Raw genomic sequence first — 21,543 nt, forward strand, 5'->3', positions numbered from 1 at the left:
CTGTCCCCGCGGCAGGCCGCGCTCCCGGGCAGCGGGCTCCAGGCCGAGAGGGCTGCAGGAGCCGGCCGCCGCCCGGCCGCCCCATGATCCCCGGCAGAGGAGGCGCGCCCTGCAGGCAGAACAGTGCCCCCCGGCTGATGGCCCGCGGCCTGAAGGCGCTGCAGGACATGGCCAGCCGGGACTCCCGGGTCTGCGAGCGGAAGTCGAGCTCCCTGAGCAGGCAGGCCCAGGCCCGCAGCCCGCACTGCAGGGTGACGGTACGGCCCGGGGCGCCCGCCTGGGGGTCGGCAGGGCCTCCGATGAACGCGGGTGGCGGCCTGGAGCTCCCGTGGGCTGGACGCGGTGGCCAGGCCGGAGCCTGCTCCTTCCCTGGGGCTCCAGCAACGGCGCAGAGCGGGAGGGGAGGAGACCCCGAAGGGAAGCGTCGCCCTGGCTGAGGGCCCCTGGGGAGCCCACCAGGCTCCTGGGGCACCCCCGCTGGTGCTGGGGGTGAGGGGAAGGCCAGGACGGGGCGCAGGGGCGCAGCACCTTGGGCCCGCCCTCCACCGAGAACACCCACTGGTCTGTCCTGTGACTGGCCCGTCCCCCCAAATCAAGCTCAGGCAGGACTCCGGCTCCGAGGACGCCTGCTTCGCTGCCAAGCTGGAGGAGCTGTGGCACCTGTTCCTCATGCGGCCTGGCTGCCCCCAGTTTAGCACCAGGGCCACGTCCATGACCCTGTTCGGTAAGGCCCCCCGGGAGCCGGGTCCCGTCAGCGGCGCTGCCATCAGGCCCAGGCGGGGCGGTCACTGGCCCTGGAGGCAGGGCCCCCCCTCACCGCCCCTGCTGCCACCTCACCTGCCCTGCCGGCCTCTCACCCCCCGAGTCAGCAGGGCGGGGCGTGGGGGGCTGAAGCTCCCGGAAACCTCAGGGAGAGCGCCCAGGAGCCGGCCCTGCCGCGCACAGGCAGCCGACTCGCCTGAGCCCACACCCAGAGCGTGAGGCGCCGCAAGGGGCACCGGGCCCTCAGCGGTCACCAGGTGGCCACCCAGACGGGCCTCCAGCCCCGAACAGCGCATTTCCGCGCACGCGTGTCCTCTGGGCCCAAGGCCTCACGCGGGGCTGGCGTGCGTCTCGGCCAGCTCTGGGCATGAGGGCTTGGAGGAAGCAGACCCTGCCCCCGGGGGGAGAGGGGCACGGGGTCTGTCCTTCCCGGGGAGGGACACTTCCATGGGCAGCTGCCCCGGTTGTTTGGGGGGGACACAGCGATGGTGGGGAGAGGACGCAGCCTTGTCTCAGTTTGTGCGCGCCCGAGGCGTCTCCCGGACCCGCCCGGAACCAGCAGCGCGCGGGGCACGGGGGTGTGACAGACGTCACGGCGCCCGCCTCACCCCACAGGCCCGGCCACGACAGCCCCTCTGCCCGGGCAGCTGTGCAGGGACGTTCCCGCCTTGAAGACCACGGAGGACCTGCCCCCCAGGCAGCCGCCGGATGGTGAGGGCAGCGCGCCCCAGGGGCCGCTCCACAGCGGCCCGGCCAGGGCCCCTCCCCAGGCCAGCCTGGTCACGCCAGGGGCTCAGCCCGGCTCCCTGCCCCTGAGCTGGGCACCCGGGCAGCGCAGCCCCCGGAACGGGGAGACCCGCGTGCGCTGCCCCGTGAACAGTCGTGCACCAGAGGGGCACCTAGGCCAGACGCCCCTCGGCCTGAACCAGAGCCCGGGCCGCGGCGGCCGGCACCGAGGAGGGGCCCCTCTGTCTAGCGATGGGACGCTGAGGCGGGGGGCGGGCAGCGTCCAGGGTGGCCCTGCCCGGGCAGCTGGGGCGGCTCTCGTCCTGTCTCCAGGTTCCCGGAACCTCTAGTGACCGGAGGCTCCCTCCTCGCAGCACGCGCCGCGGGCCGGGGCCGGGCGGGGGTGGTGAGGCTGGGGGCGCGGGGGGGGGGTGGAGGGGGCAGCCTGGCGGGGACGCGAGGGGTCGCGGGGACTGCGTCCCCAGGGCCATGGCCACTCTGCCTGCCCCCCCAGGGCGCCCCCTTCCCTCCAGCAAGAGCGCCTGCGAGTTCCGCAGCCTGCACAGCCCCGCAGCCCGCAGCCCGGACCTGGAGCACAGCTGGCCCGGGAGGCAGGTGCCCTGGTACATCTCCGTCATCCACGAGAAGGTAGGAGCCCGCGGCTCGCGGTGCCCGCGGGGCGCACCCTCTTGGGCTCCCGAGACCAGCTTTCGCGGGTCTGGCCCGTGCACCCTCACCCCAGGGAGGCAGCCTATCACCCCCACTCTGCTTGATGGCGTCCCCCGAGTTCCATTCCTGAGAATCGCACGTGTATCTGCGCGCCAGGGTCAGCTAATCCAGACCTCTCTGCCTCCACCCCACTGTCTCCCAGCGTCCGAGTTCCCCGCCCCTCCCCTCTGGTAACCTCTCAGGGGGGCTGGCAGTGGTTTGTTTGTTTTTTGAGATTTATTTATGTATGCATGCAAGAACTGGGGTGCAGGCCGGAGTGCGGGGGGTGAGAGGATTCACCAGAGACAGAGCGGGGAGCAGAACAGGCAGATCTACTGAAATCCACTGCTGAGGGGAGCAGCGGGGAGACCGGAGGGGTCTGCTGCGCCCTGTGGGTCACTCCCTGGCCGGCCGGGGATCGAACTCGTGCTGGCGATCGCTTGCTAGCGCTGTCTTGAACCCCGCGCAGCCGGGGAGGCCCCGGGGGCCGACCTTTGCACCGGCCTGGCGCTTACCTTCCAACGGTCCCCAGCGCCCTTTGCTCAGTCATTCCGCCCGCCCGGGAGACCTTTTCTCACAAATAGTAACAACCAGCCGCGCCGGCGCCTCCGCGGACTCTCGTGACTCTGCGCTGACCCGGAGAGAGGCCCCGGCCAGGCCCGGCTTGTGAGTCCCACGGCTGCGTTCCGGACTCCGCTCTTCTGGCCTCGCAGCAAAACAGGGCAGGAAGCCGCTCCGCCTCGCTGTGTCTCTTCCCCGGAAGAGCCCGCGCGAGGTCGCTGCCGCCGCGTCAAGCCTGAAGCTGTGCTGGGAGGTTTCTTAGCAGCTTGTCAAAGAAATTCAGCCCCTTTTCAGATATTCAGATTTCCTTTCCCCCCATTTTAGTTTTGGCAACTTCCGTTTTGTTCGTAGGGCCGTGTCCTCGCGGGTGCGTCTTCCCACGCGCCAGGGCCTGTGTGTTCGCGCCGCTCCTCCCGCGCCGGCCCCGCCGGCCGGGCCTCCCCCGGCGATCCCTCGCCAGTCTCACAGCGGTTTATCGATGTAAAAGCCGCTTCTTAGAATCAACTTCTCTTGGTTGGCTTGACCTGGTGAAGCTTGTGGAAACAAGTAACACACATGTGGGGGGGTCGGGGGTGCCCCCGGGGACTTGCGGGGTCCCGGTCGTGTGGGTCAGGGAGTGACCATTTCACCCTCTTCCCAAAACTCTTCTGCCATCTGTTGCGATTTCACAGTTTGAAATGTTGCCACCTGTGACCAAGCAGTTCCACTCTGGGGAACTAGCCTGGGGGTCAAATTGGTTAGAGTCACACGGGTAGATGCAAAAGGGTGTTCTCTGGGGTGCTCTTGCTAATGCGAATAGTGGGTGGGACTTACAGGGAAGGCTGCAGGCTCGGCTGCCTCCAGCTGCTCGGTTGTCCTTAGGGATCTCCCCTCCCTCCCTCCCTCCCTCCCCCTCCCTCTCTCCCTTCACTGCCTTGGAGCTGGCACCAGTGAGCCCTTCTCCCGCGGAGAGGAGACACTCTGGACACTTGCGCCGTGTGAACTCCGCGGCCCCAGCGGAAGGGATTGGCTCCTTCCAGCCTCGGGGCTGGTTTGCCCCAGTGCAGGACGCGCACGGCCAGTGCGAAGACGCGGCCTCTGCGAGGTTACTCCAGGGAAGACGCCCCACGGCGCCCCGCGGGTCAGCTGCTGTGCCGTCTGCAGCCTGCTCGCCTCTCCCTCCCTGTGTCGTTCACTCTTGCACTCGTCGTACGTCCCTCTTGCCCATGTTCTGCGTGTAACGTCCAGGTCCTCGTCTGCGTTCTTGACGTGACTGCTCAGACCGTTCACTTCCACGGTTTCCCTGGGCAGGTCCACTCGCGGTGATAAATCTGCCCTTAATCAAGCTTTAGCTGCACCCCACAAGTTTTGCTTTGTCCAACGTTCACTGCCACTCGGATGAAAATATTCTCTTACTTTCTTTGATTCATGGACGACGCAGAAGTGTATCACTTAATTTCCAGACCCTGAGAGGACTTTCCAGTCATCTCTTCTTCCAGGACTCTGTCTGGAATCCTACCTCTCCGGCCTGAAGAATTCCTGTTCGGATTTCTCTGACTCCGATCTGCCGATCAAAAACTTTCATTTCTGTTTATCCGAAAACATCTTTACTGTGTCTCCAATACGAAGAATTGAGGGCACTGAGATTTTGGGGATGGAAGGTTGGGGGCGAGACAGAGGATCTGACTCTCTTCCGAGCTGGTTAAGTCAGGGGTGACCTAGAAGGCTGGTGTCCTCAGTTACAATTGGGGGGCTGGCGAGGATCCAGGCTGAAGTGGGGAGAGGCCTGCCACCAGTCTCCCAGGGTGGAGATCTTGGGGTGCTTCAGCAGGGCGTGGCTGCAGTGAAGAAGAGCACCTCTTGGGCCTGGGCTGCCGGGGCCCCGGGTGCCAGGCCTTCCCCTGGGCTGGGCTGCGGCTCTGCGGGTGGCTGGTGGCACCGCGTGCAGCAGGGGACACAGGGCTGCCCTGTCCTGCAGGACCACAGCCTGGTCTTGCTGGAGGCGGAGGTCCAGCGCCTGTCCCAGCTGGAGGCGCAGGTTCAGAAGAAAGACGAAGAGCTCTTGGAGCTGCAGGGCGAGAAGGAGATGCTGAAGAAGCACCTGAAGTGCCTCCTCAGGAGCAAAGGCCAGGACACGGCGGTGAGCAGGGGAAGGGGCAGAGCGGGAGCGGCCGCAGCTCTGTTTCCGGGGCGGCCCACGTCCCGCGACACTCGGGGGGCGCCGTGCGGCCCAGGACGGCTGCCTCCTCTTTTCTGCTCCTAATTTCTTTCACACCTGAGGACACAGACCTACTATGTGCGGGGGACACGCGAGCAGGGTGGCGGCTTGGGAGCATCAGAGCCCCCCGGGCACCTCCAGGGAAAGCTCCCCAGACACCCATGGGGGCCAGCGGGGCGGGCAGCAGGGAGTGGCCTGAAACGGTGCCTTTCCGCTCCGTGTCCTGGGGTCCCCAGGGCTGGGACAGCTGTGAGCTCGGGCCTGCGAGGGTGTGTGACTGGGCGTGACCCGATGCTCCCGGAGTCCCCCACATGCACATGCTCATCCCTGGGGGTCACTGTGCCCCCGCCCACTGAAACAGCACCCCAGGAGGAGGAAGGGTGCCCCCGGGGGCTGTCACCCCCCTCGGGAGGTCGGGGTTTCCGCGCATCGCCTGGGGGCCCTGCCGGCCGGCTGGACGCAGGCTCACGCGGGGCTCCAACCCAGCAGCCCCCCGAGTCCCGGTGGAAGCTGCCCGTGAAGCTGAGCGTCACCAAGTCCTTCGTCAGCGAGGAGGAGGAGCTGGGGCGCTGGCAGCAGGCAGGCCCCGCCCACCCCCGCCCCGGCCACGCCCACCGACCCGCCCACGCCCCGCCTGTCCCGGCCACATCACGCCCCGCCCACCCTGCCCCGCCACGCCCCGCCTGTCCCGGCCACACCCACCGGCCCGCCACGCCCCGCCCACCCGGCCCCGACCACGCGGCCCCAGCCACGCCCACCCGGCCCCGCCCCGCCCCGGCCCGGCCGGGACCCCGAGGGCGACCCCTTCCCGCGCCGCGCGGGTCCCCAGCCTCACCCCCGGGCCCGCCCCGCCGTCCCCCGCAGGAGGAGCGCCCCGCGGGCGGCAGGGCCAGCGACGCGGACGCGGGCCCCCGCGAGGAGCCGCCGCGCCCGGAGGAGGCGGGCGGGCCCGCGGGCGAGGCCGGGGCGGCGGCGGCGGAGGAGCGCGCGGCGCAGCTGGCGGAGGAGGCGGAGGGCGACGGCGGGGCGCCGGGCGGGCCGGCCGCGGGCGCGGGGCCCCCCGAGTGCCCGGACGACGCCTTCGAGCAGGAGCTGATGGCGCAGCTGCAGGAGTACGAGCAGGCCTTCCGCGAGCTGCAGCTGCAGCTGGAGGTCGCCAGGAGCAGATACTCGCTGGCCGTCGGTGGGCGCGGGCCGGCCGGCCGGGCAGGCCCCCCAAAACCCCCGCCCCGCCCCGCCCCGCCCGCCCGGACCCCGCGGCCCTGACCCGCCCCGCCCCGGCCCCGCCCCTGCCTTGTGGCCCCGCCCCCTCAAGCACCCCCCCCGCCCCCCCCCGCCCCCAGCTGGAGCGAGGACCCGCGCCCCGGCCCTGACCCCGGCCCGCCGCCCCCTCAGGCGCCATCACGTCTCTCCAGCGGCAAGTGGACTTCCAGGAGGCCCAGCTGCAGAAGGCCGCCATGGACAACCAGATGCTGGAGAAGGAGCTGCGCGAGCGGAAGCTCCAGCTGCAGGCCATGTCCCACAAGGTGCGCCGCGCCCGCCGGCCGCCCCGGGGCGCAGAACCAGAGCCCGCGGGCACCCGGAGCCGGGAGCCGCGCCCGCGCCGCCGCTCTTCTTTGGGATCTGTCTGGATCTTCAGAGCGCACGCTTCCCGCCGTTCTAGAATGTTCTCCACTGGCGCGTGCCCCACCCACAGCGAGGGCCCCGCCGATCTGGTGTGAAATAGTATCCAGACGCGAAAACACAGTCCACAGCGCCGCCTCCCACACCTGCTGTCCCACACCTGCTGTCCCCCACCTGCTCCCCCACACCTGCTGTCCCCCACCTGCTGTCCCCCACCTGCTGTCCCACACCTGCTCCCCTACACCGACTCCCCCCACCTGCTCCCCCCCACCTGCTCCCCCATCTGCTGTCCCCCACCTGCTCCCCACACCTGCTGTCCCCCACCTGCTCCCCCATCTGCTGTCCCCCACCTGCTCCCCACACCTGCTGTCCCCCACCTGCTGTCCCCACCTGCTCCCCCATCTGCTGTCCCCCACCTGCTCCCACACCTGCTGTCCCCCACCTGCTGTCCCCCACCACACCTGCTCCCCACACCTGCTCCCCCCACACCTGCTGTCCCCCACCTGCTGTCCCCCACACCTGCTCCCCCACCTGCTCCCCCCACCTGCTGTCCCCCACCTGCTCCCCCACACCTGCTCCCCCCACCTGCTGTCCCCCACACCTGCTCCCCCACACCTGCTGTCCCCCACCTGCTCCCCCACACCTGCTCCCCCACACCTGCTCCCCCACACCCGCTGTCCCACACCTGCTCCCTCACACATGCTGTCCCACACCTGCTCCCCCACACCTGCTCATCCCACACCTGCTCCCCCACACCTGCTGTCCCATACCTGCTCCTCCACACCTGCTCATCCCACACCTGCTCCCCCCACACCTGCTGTCCCACACCTGCTCACTCCACGCCTGCTCACCCATGCCTGCTCCCCCACACCTGCTCCCCCAACACCTGGCACTTTCTTCCCCTGCCCCTCTGTTGGTGTTGGAGCACAGCTTCTGGGTGCAGTTGTGGGGCAGCCTGTCTGCCCAGTCCTTATCCTCTGTGTTCACGGGATGCCGATGTTGAATTAGTCTGGAGAGTGTTTCCCACCTGCGTTGTGCAGACACGCAGCGCACGCCCCGGCATCCTAATGCTTGTGCTTTTATGCACGAACCTCTTGGGGGTTGCTGGCGCCTCTCTGGGAAATCGCAGGGTCCTGTCTTTGTCCCTGGTGTTGGGAAAATGTGCCAAGCGGAGCCTCCCGAGGGCCTGTTGTCATTGGCGTGGGCGCTTGAGGGCAGCTGAAGCGCGGTCCGTGGCTCGGGAATGTGCCCGCTGGCCCGCTGGCCTTTCCTCCGCCTCTGCTCCCGGGCCTCTGTCCTGGCGTCCCTGCACCTGGTCCTCCCACCCCCCCTTGATCAGCAGCCGCCCCTGAGCTCCACCCTCGTTCCACCCGACTTCCAGGCTCTTCCGAGGTCTTGACGGTCTCGCCTCATCGTTTCTGGCTTCACAGCTGCAGCCCGCTCCGACCCGCGGAGAGGACGGTTGCGCTCTCTTGACTCCTGCACTCGCCGCCGGTTCCCCGTGGGTGCCGTGGTCCTCAGTCCGCACTTGGTGGGCGAGCCGCTGGCACCTCCGGCGGGGCGTTCCCACACGCGGCTCGCGGGGCAGTTTCCGCCCTGTCTCGTGGTTCGGGGAGAGGCCCCGGGACGATCTCTTGCCTGCCATGGAGAGGCCTCGCTTTCTGGAGCCCGTGGGCGGCGCGGGAGGCTCCAAGCTCAGTGCCAGACCCCTGCGTCTGGGGTCTCCACCTCACCTGGGCCTGGCATCCCCTGGGCCCGAGACGTCCAGTCTCCTGCCAGCTGGGAGAGGGGCAGGGGCGAGCCTGCAGCGCTTGGCTTCTGAGAGCGCGTTCCGTCAGCCCCCCTGACGCCCCCGCGCCCAGCGTTTCGGAGACCCCGGGGCTGTGTGAGGTGCGTCGGCTGCACCTACTTTCCGGCTTCTCAGTGCCTGGGTGCGCCCTGCGCCCTCCCCGAAAGCCCCACCTCCACCTGGCGGAGGGCCGGGGAGAGCGGCAGACCCGCGTTCAGTCCCGCGAGCCCCGCGCCCAGCCCTTGTCTGCTTCCAGTTCTCCAACCTGCGGGAGGACAAGAAGCACGAGGAGATGCTGGGGCTGGTCGAGAAGGACAACCTGCTCCTCCAGCAGGTGAGCCAGGCTGGTGGCGGCGCTGGGCTGCACCCCTGCCGAGGCGGGGGAGGCGGGCGACGGGGCCCACAGAGTCGCCGCTTCCTTGGGCCGCGCCGGTTCTGGCCCGAGGAGCCAGTCAGAGTCTCCCCCTGGGGGAGGAGAGGAGGGGCTCGTGGACGGGGTGTGCGCCCGGCTCTGTCCTTCCTCCCCCTCCCCTCGCTGTCTGTCCAGCAAGTGCTGGAGCTGGAGCTGGAGCTGAGGACGCGGGACCACACCATCTCGGAGCTGGAGGCCAAGGTCGGCCAGCTGCAGGAGCAGGCAGACCTGCAGCAGAATCACCTGCAGCGGTGGAAGCACCTGCAGGAGGAGATGCAGAACAAGCACGAGATGGCCCAGCAGGCCGAACAGCAGGCCAGCGTGGCCCTGGAGAGCTTCCACTCCCGGGTATGCCACCGTGTGGGGGGAGGCCGGAGGGGGGCAGCGTCCTCAGGCCCAGCAGCAGAGCGGATCCCGTCAGGGGTCGGCACTGTACACGAAACAGCAGCAGGACGGACGAGGGACGTGAGGGTCAGGCTGGGTCTGTGCGGCCTGGGTCTCGGCGCCTGCATCTGCTCTGGAGCCGGGCCTGGGCTGGGGGTGGCGGGCTGGGGCGTCTCGGCCTGGGCTTCGGCAGCCTCTCTGAGAGACCCGGGTGCGCCGGCCACCCCAGGCAGCAGTGACCTCCACCAAGAGCTTCGGGAACAGGCTCTGTGCCCCCACCCCTGCAGCGCTCCACCCCGCACCCTCCTGCTGGCGCCCTGTCAGCGGGCGCCGAGTCTCAGAAGCCCCAGTGCTGGCCTGGCCCAGGTCGCAGGCGTGTTGGCCGCCCCGCAGCGGCCCCTTGTGGCTGCACGGCCGTCTGGTCGCCCGAACAGCTCCCGCAAGGCGGCCCTGGGCCTCTCCGCCACCGCCTTGCCTGTTACTCCGCAGCCAGCCCTGTGGCCATCGGTGGGGTGAAGAGACTGGCTTTCCCCGCGGGCACACTGGCAGGCTCAGATTTCGCAGGGCAGTCTCAGACCTCAGGTCTGTGCTTGGCCTTGCTCTGTCTGCCCGAGTGGGGGCTTATTGCCAGTGGGTTCTCAGCACTGAGCTCACTTACCTGGCAGCAAAGACATGCAGGCAGCAGGGCCAGTGTCCCGCTTTAGCCATCTGCAGCCTCAGCGGGCGTTGGGGGTGAAGAGCCCACGGGAGCTGGGCCGCGCAGGGGCGGTGTGGGGCCGGGCCCTCCCCTGGCCAGGGCTACCTGGTCGCTCTCTGCTCGCAGCTTGAAAGGCTCAGAAGTAAGATCATCCAGGCCACCTTCAGCACCACCGGGGCCAAGTCCATGAACAGCGAGATCTCTGACAGCGACATCCTGGAGGCCTTGCAGGTACAGCCAGAGCCGGGCTGCCTCCCCCGGCTCCGCGCCGGAACCGCCAGGAGGTGGGGACCACCTGGTCTGCGTGCTGGGACCTCCATTCTTGCTCTGGCTGCCTCGGCCCCGCAGGGACCCTGGGTGCAGCACCAGGGCGCCCCTGTCAGTAGGCGGCGACCCAGAGCAGCAGCACCCCTGGGTGCAGGGGGTAGGCTGTGTGGGCCTGTGGCAGGAGTGTCCTGGGGCTCGTCCCACGCCGCCTCCGACCGATGCTTCTCAACACCTCGGCGTGGCATCTGCGGGCACTGCACTGCAGAGCTCAGACGCCCCCACGCTGGTGTTGCTCCAGCCCAGCAGAGGGCCCGGTGCTGTGACAGCCACAAGGCCTGCGGTGGGGCGGTGGGGGCGTCTCCACTGCCTGCGGGCTGTGCTGTCCGCCCGGCTGACTGGTCTGGTCCTTCTGTGTGTGGGAGGCCTGCTCACCTTCGAAGCTCAGCGGGGCTCTGAGGCAAGACCTCTGACAGGTGCCTTGTGTGGGCCCTGCTTGGCACTGGGGTGCTCTGGGCTCCGCCCGAGCATCCTCTTTGGTGTCTCTGGGACCTGGCCCTTGCCTCTTGGAGGGGGGTGTGCCCTGGCTGATGCTGCTCCTGCACAGGGCCCTGGTGGGGGGGCTCTGCCTTCTGGCGCTGTGGCCTGGGAAGGTGCAGGAGGGGGAGAAGGGAAGGGGAAGGCAGGGGAGGGAGCGGCGAGGCGCAGGTGCGGGGTGCACTGACCCAGAGGGCTGTGAGGCTTTGCCTCACCCCCGTGGCTGGGGGGGGCACCGCAGAGACCGCCGCGCCCCCTCCACAGGTGGCAGTGCCACCCACAGCCCCGCTGGGAGCAGGGCGGGGTGCAGAGCGGCGCCCCCCAGGAGCTCCTCTCTCCTAGACCATCATCACGGAGAGGTCCGAATACTACAACCAGCTGAAACAGAAGGGGGTCAAGGTGCCCCCCCTGCACCAGTCGGAGGTCATATCCGCCCCCAGCAAGTCCAAGAAGCCGGCCCCCAAGTAGGCCAGCGGGAGCCCCGCCCGCCAGCAGGCCCGACCCGGGCAGGCCGCCCCCCCGGCCGCCCCCCTTCTCTGGGGTTCAGAATTAAACCCTCTTGCACCGTCTCACCGCCTCTCAAGAGTGGCCGGGGCGCCTTGACACCCCCATTTCACACTCACTTCGGGGGGCAGCACAGCGGCCCAAGCGGGACCCCTCCGGGGAGGGCTCCGGAACCGAGTGGGGTGTCTGCTCACGGGCAGCCCGGGGTCCCCGGGCGGTCAGCAGCCGCCGAAGGCCGCGCGCCGGCGCCGTCCCCACGCCCGCCCGGGCCCGCTCCTGCGGGGTCGCCCTGCCCTGCTGGGCCCCTGGCCGCGGGCCTGGAGGCGGGTTGGGGGGCGGCGGCGTGGGCGCCCCTCCCTCCCTCCCGCTGCCCCGCGGTCCCCGTCCCGTCCCCCAGCCGCGCCTCCTGCCCGGCCCGAAGCCACCCGACCCGGCAGGCCCTGCCCCGGGCCCGCCCCAGCGAGACCCGCCCCAGCAAGACCCGGCCCTCGGGGCCCGCCTCGGCCGTCGGGGCGGTCGCCTGTGGCCGAGCTCCGGGCCCGCCGGCCCCGCCCCACAGGCCCCGCCCCCTCCGCGCAGCCCCGCCCCCTCCGCGCAGCCCCGCCCCTCCGCGCAGCCCCCCCCCTCCGCGCAGCCCCGCCCTCCGCGCAGCCCCGCGGCGGGAGGCGGCGGGCGGGACCGGCCGGCGCGCGGCCCGCGAGGAGGTGGGTGGGGCCCGCGGCGGGGGCGCGTGGGGGGCGCGGGCCGCCCCGGGGGAGACCCGGGCCTCGCCCCGCGGAGACCAGCGGCTGAGGTGCCGCCGGGGACCCCGGGCCTCCCCCCAGGCCGACCCCCTGCGCCCGGGCGGCCCCGCAGCGGCTGCGCGCGTCGCGGCTCCCGGGAGCGCAGGCCGAGGGGCGCGGGCGCCCCGCCGCGGCGCTGCCCTGGGCCCCGGCCGGCGGGGGACACTCGCGGGCGGGGCCAGCGCAGCTCCCGCGCTCGCCGGGCTGCCCTGCCGGGACGGGCCGGTCCGCCGCAGGCCTGAGAGCCGCGCGCGCCCGGCCTGGCCGTGCGGGGAAGGCGCCCGGGCTGCGCTCGCCCAGCGCCTCGCGGCGGCCGTCGGGGCGGCCCGGAGACGGCCCCGGGCGGGGGTCCCGGACTCGGGCGCCACGTGGCTGCTGCGGCGCCCGCCGTCGCGGGGAGGAGAGGAGCCGGTGGCCGGGGCTGGGGCAGCAGCGCCTCGGGCTGCATGCAGGGCGGCGCTCTCCCGCCCGGTGGCCTGGACGGCGGGGCTGAGCTGGGCTGGTCCCCCCGTGGCCATCACCGGGGCGTTCCTGCCCGGGAGGGGCGGGCGCAGGCGGGCAGCCGAGAGCCAGCCCCGGCTCCCTGCTGTGGCCCGGGCAGCAGCGGCACCCTGGCCGGCACCGGGCCTCCCCTGGGCCCAGACGGCCTGCGCGGCTGCGCGGGGCCAGGCCCCACCTGAAAAGCAGGCGCTGTGGCCGCCAGACAAGCCCCGTCCTCCCCGCGCTGGCCTGAGCCTGGGACGGGGCGCGTTGGGAGCTGGGGGGCGTCAGAAGGGCCCGGGCAGGAGTCTCTAAGCCGCCCGCTTGCCTTTAAACCCGGGTCCAGGACTGCCCGGGAGCAAGGTCAGTGCCTCTGCGGGGGAGCCCCGAGCAAAGTCTCAGCCCCCAGAAGTGCAGGGCCTGGCTGCGGCCGCCCCAGTCCTGGGCCCCTGGCCCCGAGCCGGGCTCCTCCCAGAGGCGCCGGGAGGGGAGGGCTGCTGTAGACCGGCTGGAGGCCCACGGGCCTGGCCTCTCCCCACCAGCCGGAACCTAAGCGCTCCCCCACCCCCTTCTCCCAGCTGCAGAGACTGCCCTGGGCTTACCCGTTCAGGAAGGGGGCGGAAAGGCAGGCGCTGTTCAGGCTGGGCCCTGGCGAGGACCCACGGCCACCTCTCAGGTGGCAGCAGCCAAGCGTGCAGGGCCCCCGGGGAGCGGGCGGGGAGCAAATGGGCCTCTCACATTCCTGAGGGCGGGGCTCAGCTGGCAGCTGAACCCAGGGGTGGGAACCCCACTTTGACTACAGGGTGACCCCGGGCCGCTGAGCCGCCTCCCGCCCAGGCAGAGCCCCCGGTGCAGGCAACAGCAGCCCCGCCGCCGGCATGCAGCCCCGGGAGAGCGGCGTCCAGTACAGCCGGTGGCAGGACAGCGGCCTGGAGGAGGTCGGCATGGCGGTTGCATCCGGCACCATCCAGAGCTCCCGCTGGGATGGGTGAGGCCCCCACGCCGTGCCTGCCGGTGTCAGGTCACCCGTCCATGCCCAGGTGCATGGTGGGGGGTGGGGGGGGGTCTGCCTGAGACTCACGTGCCTCCCCTTGCCTGCCCCCGCCAGGATCTCCGGGAGGCTGTGCAAGCTGGGCACCACCATGAAGGTGCTGAGCGCACTGGCGCTGCTGTGCGCCGTCTTCATCCTGGGCTACACCACCGGCTACTACGTGCACAAATGCAAGTAGTGTGCCCAGCGAGCACGCTTGGGCTGGCTGCACTCCCTCGGGCGTGGGCTGGGGGGGCTCCGAGTACATGGCCCCTTTTAGGACTCCTCCACCACGTCCATGGCCGCTGAGCAGGCCCTGCACCCCAGCAGTGAAGAACCAGGACCTCGGGGGCCCAGCATGCTCAGCGGCCACCACCCCGACTCAGGCACATGCCCGCACACAGAGCTACCTGGGGGCACGCATGGCACAAGGCTGGGCCCAGCCTGGGCAGGAGCTGCAGGACACACCCAGGCCTGGCTCTCAGCCCGTCCCCAGACCTCCCCGGAGCCCAGTGCAGGGGGTCACCCTTCCCTCCCCTTCCAAGGGCTGGGCGGGGTGGGGACCCCCAGTGGGTATTGTGCCCAGTTCTGTGGTCTTTGGCTCTGCCGTGCAAGGCCGGCTTTGAGGGAGCCCGCCCACGCTCCCAGGAGCGGAGACCCTGGCCCAGGCAGAGTAGGCCTTGCCTCCCGCCCCACGTGGCCTCTCCTCCAAGTGCACCCTGTTCTCGTCTGCCTGCCTCTCAAGAAAGGGCGGGGGTAGACCAGCTCCTCAGGTGCCCTGTGCACCTCATGGTCACTATTTGGTAAGAGGGCCAGGCGATGGCCCCTCAGGCCGGGTGTTACTCAGAGTGAGTGCTGGCGGCCATGAGTGTGGCCAGGGGCCTAAGGGAAGGGCATGCGCTGCTCCCATACAGCTCTGGGCCTTGGGAGCCCCTGGCTGGGCCCTGGGATTGACCCGAGGACCAGAATATGAGTGGACTTGTTCCAGCCTAGCCCGCAGGGGCCTGTATCTGGCCTCCCGGTTGCTCTGCAGGGGCTGGTCTCACCTGCAGCAGCCAGGTGCTGCAGGCCCCACCTCAGGAGAGTGGCCCTCACTCCAGCTGGATGGGCAACGAGGGCTCGAGATCAGAGGCCACATAGCAAGTCTAGGTTTCAGGGGCCAAAGCTGGGCTGTCAGGGCCCAGGAGGCCCTAAGCACACCTCAGAATCCGGAGGGGCTAGGCCAAGATGGCAGGAGGGGTAGAGATCCCGTGGGCCCCGCCCCTGGGGAGGGCAGGCCTGCTGAGGGGTGGTGGTGGATGGCAGCAGCTGATGCTGGTGTCTGGCCTGGACTGGCTGGGCATGCCCGTGTCCATGCTCAGCAGGCCGCAGGGTGGAACGCCAGTTCCCTGACATAAGGCCTGCTGCCCAGCCCTTGCAGGGGAGCCCATAGACAGAGGCCCTTGGGGTGCACCTCCGTGGGAGCCTCCCAGAGATGTGGCCCCAGGGAGAAGATGCCACCTGCCTTCCCATAGGAGATTTTGGAACAAGATGACCTGCTAGAGCAGGTGACTTGACTTCCCTGCACAGCCTCTGAATGGGGGCCTAGACCCAGCCCTTGCTCGAGGTAGAGGTGGGGTGGGAGGCAGGATGCAGAGAAGATGACCCAGGACCCCGGGGTCCAGGACTTCCCTGGGCTGTGCCTCTCACCCTGCTGGCAGAGCTGGGGTGGGGAGGGGTGGGGGCATTTCCCCTCAGAAGCTACCAGCCCTAGCCCCAGCTAACCGGCAGGAAAGGCTGGCTCCGGGGCACCGCGGTGTTCCGACCAAACGTCCCTCACGCGAGCAGGAGTGACAGGTCGGCAGAGGCTTTTGCTTGTAAGCTGAACATGTTCCAAGTCTCACACACAACCAAGTTACACCAGGAGGGCCGGCGACAGGGCCGCCAAGGCCCCGCTGGACGCACGCCCGCCCCCAGCACCGGCGGCTGTGCTGCCCGCTGTCACGTGTGCCCAGCAGCGTCCTGAGGGCTACCGCGGGGGCTCCCCGGACAGCGTCCGCCCTCTGCACAGCACACCCGCCCGGCAGGGGCACCGCGCGCAGCTCTTGGGAGGCGCCACAGACCACCGAGGGCGCCTCCCACAGGCCGGCCAGACCCGGAACAGTGAGGTCAGCAAGGCCCGGCGTCTCGGCGCCCGGGGGTGGGGGTGGGCGACTGTCCTGCGGCTGCCGCCCGTGGGTGAGCCGTAGCCGGAAACGCTGAGAACCAAGCGTCCCCAGGAGCCTGTGTTTGGTGCCCGTCCCTCCCACCCTGCCCGCCAGCGCAGCTACCAGTGGCCGCTCGCGCCCACCAGCCCGGGAAGAAACGCCTCGCGTAGGAAGATGGCTTCCCGCGGGCTGAAGACACGCGGCGGCCCAAAGACACTCCTTCAGGGCAGATGGCTGTGCGGCCTGTCCTCTCGCTTCCCGCTGAGGACCGACACGGTGTCTCCGCTCCGTGGAGTCATCTGCGGCGTCTCCGGCCTGCAGCACCTCCGGGCCGGCTGAGCTGGTGCTGGGCCTCCTGAGGAGCCGGGCGGGCTGGCGGGGGCAGATGCGCGGGCACAGGTGGCACCTGGGTCGCCTTGCCAGACAAAGGGTGCCTCGAAAGTGACGCCGAGGCGCCAAGCATCTGTCAGGCCCGGGCCCCGGGACAGGCGAGGCCCCGTGGCGGCTCGTCAGCGGATCACGGCCACGTGGGGGGCAGCCCCGGCCAGGTCGGTCCTGGACGGGTACACCACCTTCAGCTGCCCCTCCGTGTCCTCCACGCGGACCTGCTCCACCAGCAGGGGCGCAGGCCCCTCCCTGTCAGCACCTGGGTTGGGCCCCGGCCCCGGAGGTTGCGCAGAGGTGGCGTCTGCCTCGGGGGCTGGGGGCGAGCCTTCCTCTGTGCTCCCCAAGGTATGCCCGTTGAGTTCTACCATTTTCTGCAAAAGAAAACCACGTTTTTGAGGAGCTGCGAGGTGCCCAGGCCAGGCGAACTGCTGCAGCCTGCTGCCCACCCCCACCCCCACCCCCTGTCCCGGCCGGAGCCCGAGGCCTGGGGGTCACTCACCAGAACGAGGGCGTCCATGACGTCTTTACACACTTGCAGGCTCGTAGCGCTTGTCACTTCCAAAAATAAATCACAAGTTGTCTTCTTAATCTTCAAAAAAATTAAAAAGGTTTCAGTAAACGCGGTGGTGAGAGGCGGACGTCGGTGGCACAGTGCCCACCCCGCCCGGACGTGCAGGCGAAGGGCCAGCTCGGGTCTCGGCCCTGCCCACGTGGGGGCCACTGTCCGCCAGGCGCAGCGGCAGGCCCGGGGTGGACACGCTGAGCTCAGGGCCTCGATGCCACGGCGCCACCGACCTTCGTCTTCTCGCTGTTGGTGATCGGCGGGAAGGAGATCACGTCGCCGTCTGCGTCCACGAGGCAGGGGAAGAGCTCCTCGCCGTCCAGCAAGTGGAGGTACCTGGGGAAGGAGCCCCGGATCACAGGCACGACGACGGGAAGAGACACCTCGAGGGTCGACGGGACGGAAGTTCCTTATGATCGAGGGCTCGTGGGACCCGCCCGTGTGAAGCCCGAGCTGGGTGGGTGGCAAATGGCGGCCCAAGTGGGGGTCCGAGGGCCTTCGTGTCTGAGCCCACGAGACCACGCATCCTGACCGCTGGGGCATGTGGCGCCCGGGGGCACCTCCTCCCGTGGGATGATGCCAGCCAGCACAGGAGACAGCAGCGCCCTGCACCCACTGGACTGACCGCAGGCCTCGGCCCCGCCTCTCTTTCCCGGCAGGGGACTGAGGTTTGGGCGACAAGGGGTGGCTTCACACCTGGAAGAAGCCTTCCCGCTCTGCAGGTTAGGGCTTGCCTGGACGGTGCGTGGTAGCCGGGGGCAAAGCGCTGGGTCTCCACTCGGGCTGGCCCCGCAGTGCCCTCCGGACCCTGAGCCCACCCCCGGCGGCCGGGCGCCCACCTGTGCAGGCCCGAGACGTTCTGCCTCTTCTTCTGCTTGCGGTGCTCCTCGGCCTCCAGCTGGAGCTGCCGCACCAGGTCCTGGGCTCGCACCTCCCTCCGCCCCAGCGGGACAATCTACGGGGACGTGCACGTCAGCACGTCGCGGGTGGCAGGAGCCTGGGCGCACGGGCCGGGCTGCTGCTAATGCGGCTCCAGTCCCAGGCTCCTCGGCAGGCGACCCAGAGCGACACAACTGCCCGTGGCAGTGACACGTGGGGCCAGAGGTCCCTCTAGGGACGTGAGCTCGTGGCGGGCTGAGCTCAACTGTCGACCCACGCAACACACAGCGTGTCCGTGGCCCACAGAGGCTGAGGGGGGCGGGCCGCCAGCGGGAGCAGGCTGTGGGGTGCAGCCGGCACAGAGGGCCACCGCCCACGTGGGGGTCACTGGGGCACCGCACAGAATTCAGCAGACCAGGGCAGGACCAGCCCGAGCGGCCCACACCAGCCAGCCCCCAGAGGAGGGCTCGCCACCGGGGCAGAAGCCGCAGGCTTGGCGCAAAGAACGAGTCAGCGGAGGAGAGCGCTTTCGGACGGCCTCCTGCCGCCACACGCCCGCCCTCCCCGCGCCAGGGCCCAGCCGGCTTTAAATTGCTCGACGCCGCCGCCGGCCTGGGCATCGCTGACGCCAGAAGGTGGCACCGACCCGCGGGCGCCCGCGCTCACCGTGAGGTCCCGCGGCGGGCGGGCGCTGTAGAGCAGGGGCCTCCGGACGGCGCCGAGGTCGTGGGTGGCGATGGTGGCCGCCGTCCTCCTCTCGCACAGGTCCTCGTGCAGCCTCGTCTGCAACAGGGGGCGCCGGCTGGGCAGGCCTGCACCGCGGCCCCCCCATATGGCCTCGCCTGCGCCACGCAGTTATTCCGCGGCAGCTTCCCCAGCTGGTGAGCAGGCTCCTCTCTCCCTCGGGGACGCATGACTTGGACTGGGGAAGGCACCCCGCGCCCCACCCCCCCGCCCCAGCTGGGGCTCCCGACACCCGGCAGCCCCACACCGCGGCCTCCCGCGCGGTCGCGCTCTCTGCTCTGAGTCTGGGGCTTCACGGCAAAATACTGGAAATTCGCCCGAACACCTCAGGGCCAAGTCACCCGGGAGCAGGCGCGCCTGTTCTCGCACAAAGCCACGCTGCAATTTACCACACCGCCCAGAAGGCCCGCCGCGCAGGGCGAAGTCCGAGGCGCTGTCCAGGCGAGGCCGAGCAGGAGGCATGGGATGGGCGCCCCCCGCCCCCGCAGCACACCCGCCAAGCCCGGGGGAGTCTGTGCGCACAGAAGCGCCAGCACCCGGTTCCCCTTCTCTGCTCCCCACGCCGCGCCATGCCCTCCCAGAGTCCCCGGCCCAGGGCCCGGCAGTACCTGAGCGCTGAGGAAGCGCTTGAGCGCGTTCCCGGCCTGCAGGTCCACGCCCCTCACGACAGCGCCCACGAAGAATGGCCGGACCGCCTTGACCTCGGGGCTCACGCGGACGGTCAGCGGGCGGGGTTCTCGGCCACATGCAGGACCCGCAGGAGGAGCCTGGCGGCCGCCTCCACCTCACCCTCGCCCTCGCCGCTCTCCTGCCTCTTGCGCTCCCGCCGCTGCTTGCGGCCCCCGGCGCGCAGGCTCCAGGGGGCCTGGTCCGGCAGCCGCTCACCATCTTCTCCAGGCGCTTGTCCCGCAGCCTGTTCCCCCGGAAGTTGACCTCCTTGAGCTTGGGACAGTCGGCCAGCTCCGCGGGGATCTCGCTCAGCTGGTTATTGGCGAGGTCCAGCATCTGGGGGAGACCCAGGACACGTCAGAATGCAGCCTGGGGTCTCCTAGGGCACAGCTGCCACTCCCCGGGCCCCCGCTGCCTGCCATCGCCACAACCCCTCGGCGCGCAGCCACTTGCGCTGTCCCCTTCAAGGCGGTGGACACTGTCTCCCTCCCCTGGACTCCTGTGCACAGCGGGGTGGCAGGGATGAGGACAGCGCAGCCACAAGCTAAGCGCCCCTCTAGGTGGGGGCTGGTCCACAGGTGAGGCAAAGGCGCAGGGAGGAGGGTGGCCCGGCTCGGGGCAGCTCCAGCAGCAAGACTTCAGGGCTGGATGACCCCTCCCTGCGCACAGGCGTCCACGCCGGCTGGGGACAGGGAGGCAGGCCCCTGCTGTGCTGTCTGCACCACGGAGACAAGAAACTCTCGGCCCACGTGAAAGAACCTTCCATCACGAGTGGGGATCCGGCCTCCTCCCAAGACCCGTGGTCACGATCAGCACCACCGAAGGCACAGAGCCAGCAGAGGGGCCACCTTCCAAGGCCGGGGACTTCTGAGGCAGGGGTGGCAGGAGGCACACGGAGGGGGGAGATGCCTCTGCTCGGGCGGGCACACAGGACAGCTGATTTGGAGTCTCACAAGCCCCAGTTATGAAAGGGATCTGGAGCCTCCATCTCGCGCCTTGATGTACCCCCGCATGGACACGCATTCGGGCCGGAGCCACCATGCCTTGAGGGCAAATGCCACCACAAATAAACACGCCGTTTTATTGCTTAAAAGCACCTAAACTCCAGACCAGGAGAAACACAGGACTAGTCTCGCGCTCAACACCACCAGCCCTGCAGCACTGGGGCCTCGAGACCCCACGCAGGCCCAGACGGCGGGGGTCTAAGGGGAACCCAAATTAACTGTCTATTGGGGCGACCCCCTGGCCTTCCTGAAAACCCAACAACACGTTAAGTGAAACATCCCCACGGTGGCCTCCTCATGCCAGCTCCGGTCACGTCAAGTCTCCCTGTCTGGGTGTGCCCGGGACCCCAGGTTCAGTCCTTTCACAAAAACAGGAGCGGCCCGGATCCCTGCTCTGGACCTGCCTCGGACCCGAGGGAGAAGCTCGCGGAGACCGAACGGCGTCTTAGGCCTTCAAGTCCGGCCGCGAACCCGGGGAAGGCGACCCGAGCCGCCGCCCCAGCCCGCAGAAGCGTCCGGGGCCGGCGCGCCCTCCCGCCGCCACGGGGGCCCGGCCCCGCCCCGCCCCGCCCCGCCCCGCCCCGCCCCGCGGCCCCACTGACCTTGAGCGAGGGCAGGTGGGCGATGTCGGGGCTGAGCTCCCGGAGGCAGTTGTCGGCCGCCGCCAGCTCGCTGAGCAGGGGCAGGGCGCCGGGCCCGAAGAGCGCGGCCGGGAAGGCGTGCAGCCGGTTGCCGGTGAGGTTGAGCGTCTGCAGGCGCGGGGCGCAGCGCGCCAGGTCGGCGGGCAGCTCGCGCAGCCGGTTGCCGCTGAGGTTGAGGCTCTGCAGCTGCGGGAGGCCCGGCGGCTCGGCGGGGCCAGGCCGCGGCCCGGCGGCAGCTCCTCCAGCGCGTTGCCCGACAGGTCGAGCACGCGCAGCGCGGGCAGCGGCCCCAGCTCGGGGCTCAGGCCGGGCCCCAGCGCGTTGCGCCGCAGCACCAGGCTCTGCAGCCGCGGGAGGCCCCGCGCCAGGCCCGGGCCCGGCTCGCGCAGGCTGCCGCAGCCGCTCACCTCCAGGTAGTGCAGGAGCGGCAGCGTGAAGAGCCGCGGCGGCAGGCGCCCGCCCGCCGCCCGCACCCGCTCCTCCAGCGCGGGCCCCGTCAGGAGCAGCTCCCGCCGCCGCTCCCGCTCCGCCAGCTCCAGCTCGGGCCAGGCCTCGGGCGCCGCGGCCGCCATGGCGCCGCCGCTCCCGGCGCGCTCGGGCGGCGTCACTTCCGGCCACGCCCGGAAGACGCCACCGAGACGCCGCTCGGCGCCAGAGCGTCGCCACCTGAACCACGGAGAGGGGCGCTCTCCCCGCCGGCGGGCCGGTGTGTGCCCCCCAGGAGCCCCGCGGGCTCCCCATCTTCAGGTCGAAGCAGCCGGGCATTTTACCAGCAACAAGCGGCCTGTCTGGGGAGGGCGCCGCCGTGGGCGGGACCCGCGGGGGGTGACCCGGGGCGTGACCCGCAGGGACGGGGGTGGGGGGAGGGAGGCGCCCCCAAGTCGCCGGCGGCTTTTGATGGTCTTCAAGGAAAGCGACGAGGCCCGCGGGGAGCCCCGCGTCGTCTCCGCCGCTCGGGCGAGCTCGCCCCGGGCCCTGAGCAGCGGCCACCGCACCGTCTAGAGCCCGTCCCGCG

At 70.4% G+C, this 21,543-nt stretch overlaps 3 protein-coding genes across 3 annotated transcripts; 2 read left to right on the plus strand and 1 right to left on the minus strand.

The window, feature by feature from the left end:
• Window positions 1-91: 91 nt before the first annotated feature.
• On the plus strand, window positions 92-11,228 carry CCDC27 (coiled-coil domain containing 27). The gene is made up of 12 exons (XM_054691125.1): window positions 92-257; window positions 598-724; window positions 1,378-1,473; window positions 2,003-2,136; window positions 4,715-4,876; window positions 5,441-5,533; window positions 5,819-6,137; window positions 6,350-6,480; window positions 8,623-8,700; window positions 8,914-9,126; window positions 9,986-10,090; window positions 11,003-11,228. Exons 1-12 carry the CDS (start codon window positions 138-140, stop codon window positions 11,126-11,128), a joined length of 1,704 nt encoding a protein of 567 aa, XP_054547100.1. The 5' UTR covers window positions 92-137; the 3' UTR covers window positions 11,129-11,228.
• Window positions 11,229-12,617: 1,389 nt separating this feature from the next.
• SMIM1 (small integral membrane protein 1 (Vel blood group)) lies at window positions 12,618-15,989 on the plus strand. Its single transcript, XM_037499300.2, has 2 exons — window positions 12,618-13,414; window positions 13,535-15,989. The coding sequence occupies exons 1-2, from the start codon at window positions 13,305-13,307 to the stop codon at window positions 13,653-13,655; spliced, it is 231 nt and encodes a 76-aa protein (XP_037355197.1). The 5' UTR covers window positions 12,618-13,304; the 3' UTR covers window positions 13,656-15,989.
• A 4-nt stretch (window positions 15,990-15,993) lies between these two features.
• Window positions 15,994-21,100, minus strand: LRRC47 (leucine rich repeat containing 47). The gene is given in 10 exon segments (XM_037499299.1): window positions 15,994-16,400; window positions 16,529-16,618; window positions 16,825-16,927; window positions 17,431-17,546; window positions 18,137-18,253; window positions 18,823-18,944; window positions 18,947-19,075; window positions 19,078-19,219; window positions 20,490-20,746; window positions 20,749-21,100. Coding segments are annotated over 10 exon segments (1,677 nt in total). The 3' UTR covers window positions 15,994-16,151.
• Between the last annotated feature and the right edge of the window lie 443 nt (window positions 21,101-21,543).

The sequence above is a fragment of the Talpa occidentalis genome, unplaced genomic scaffold, assembly GCF_014898055.3.
Source record: "Talpa occidentalis isolate TD23 unplaced genomic scaffold, MPIMG_talOcc4v2.1 talOcc4.9, whole genome shotgun sequence".
NCBI lineage: Eukaryota > Metazoa > Chordata > Mammalia > Eulipotyphla > Talpidae > Talpa > Talpa occidentalis.

What these genes read in the sequence shown, in the direction of transcription:
- CCDC27 (XM_054691125.1), top strand. Translation starts at nt 138, where the DNA reads ATGGCCCGCGGCCTGAAGGCGCTGCAGGACATGGCCAGCCGGGACTCC. An exon ending in TCTCCGTCATCCACGAGAAG is followed by an intron (nt 2,137 to 4,714) that starts GTAGGAGCCCGC and finishes CCTGTCCTGCAG; the next exon opens with GACCACAGCCTGGTCTTGCT. An exon ending in AGCTGGGGCGCTGGCAGCAG is followed by an intron (nt 5,534 to 5,818) that starts GCAGGCCCCGCC and finishes CGTCCCCCGCAG; the next exon opens with GAGGAGCGCCCCGCGGGCGG.
- SMIM1 (XM_037499300.2), top strand. Translation starts at nt 13,305, where the DNA reads ATGCAGCCCCGGGAGAGCGGCGTCCAGTACAGCCGGTGGCAGGACAGC. An exon ending in CAGAGCTCCCGCTGGGATGG is followed by an intron (nt 13,415 to 13,534) that starts GTGAGGCCCCCA and finishes TGCCCCCGCCAG; the next exon opens with GATCTCCGGGAGGCTGTGCA.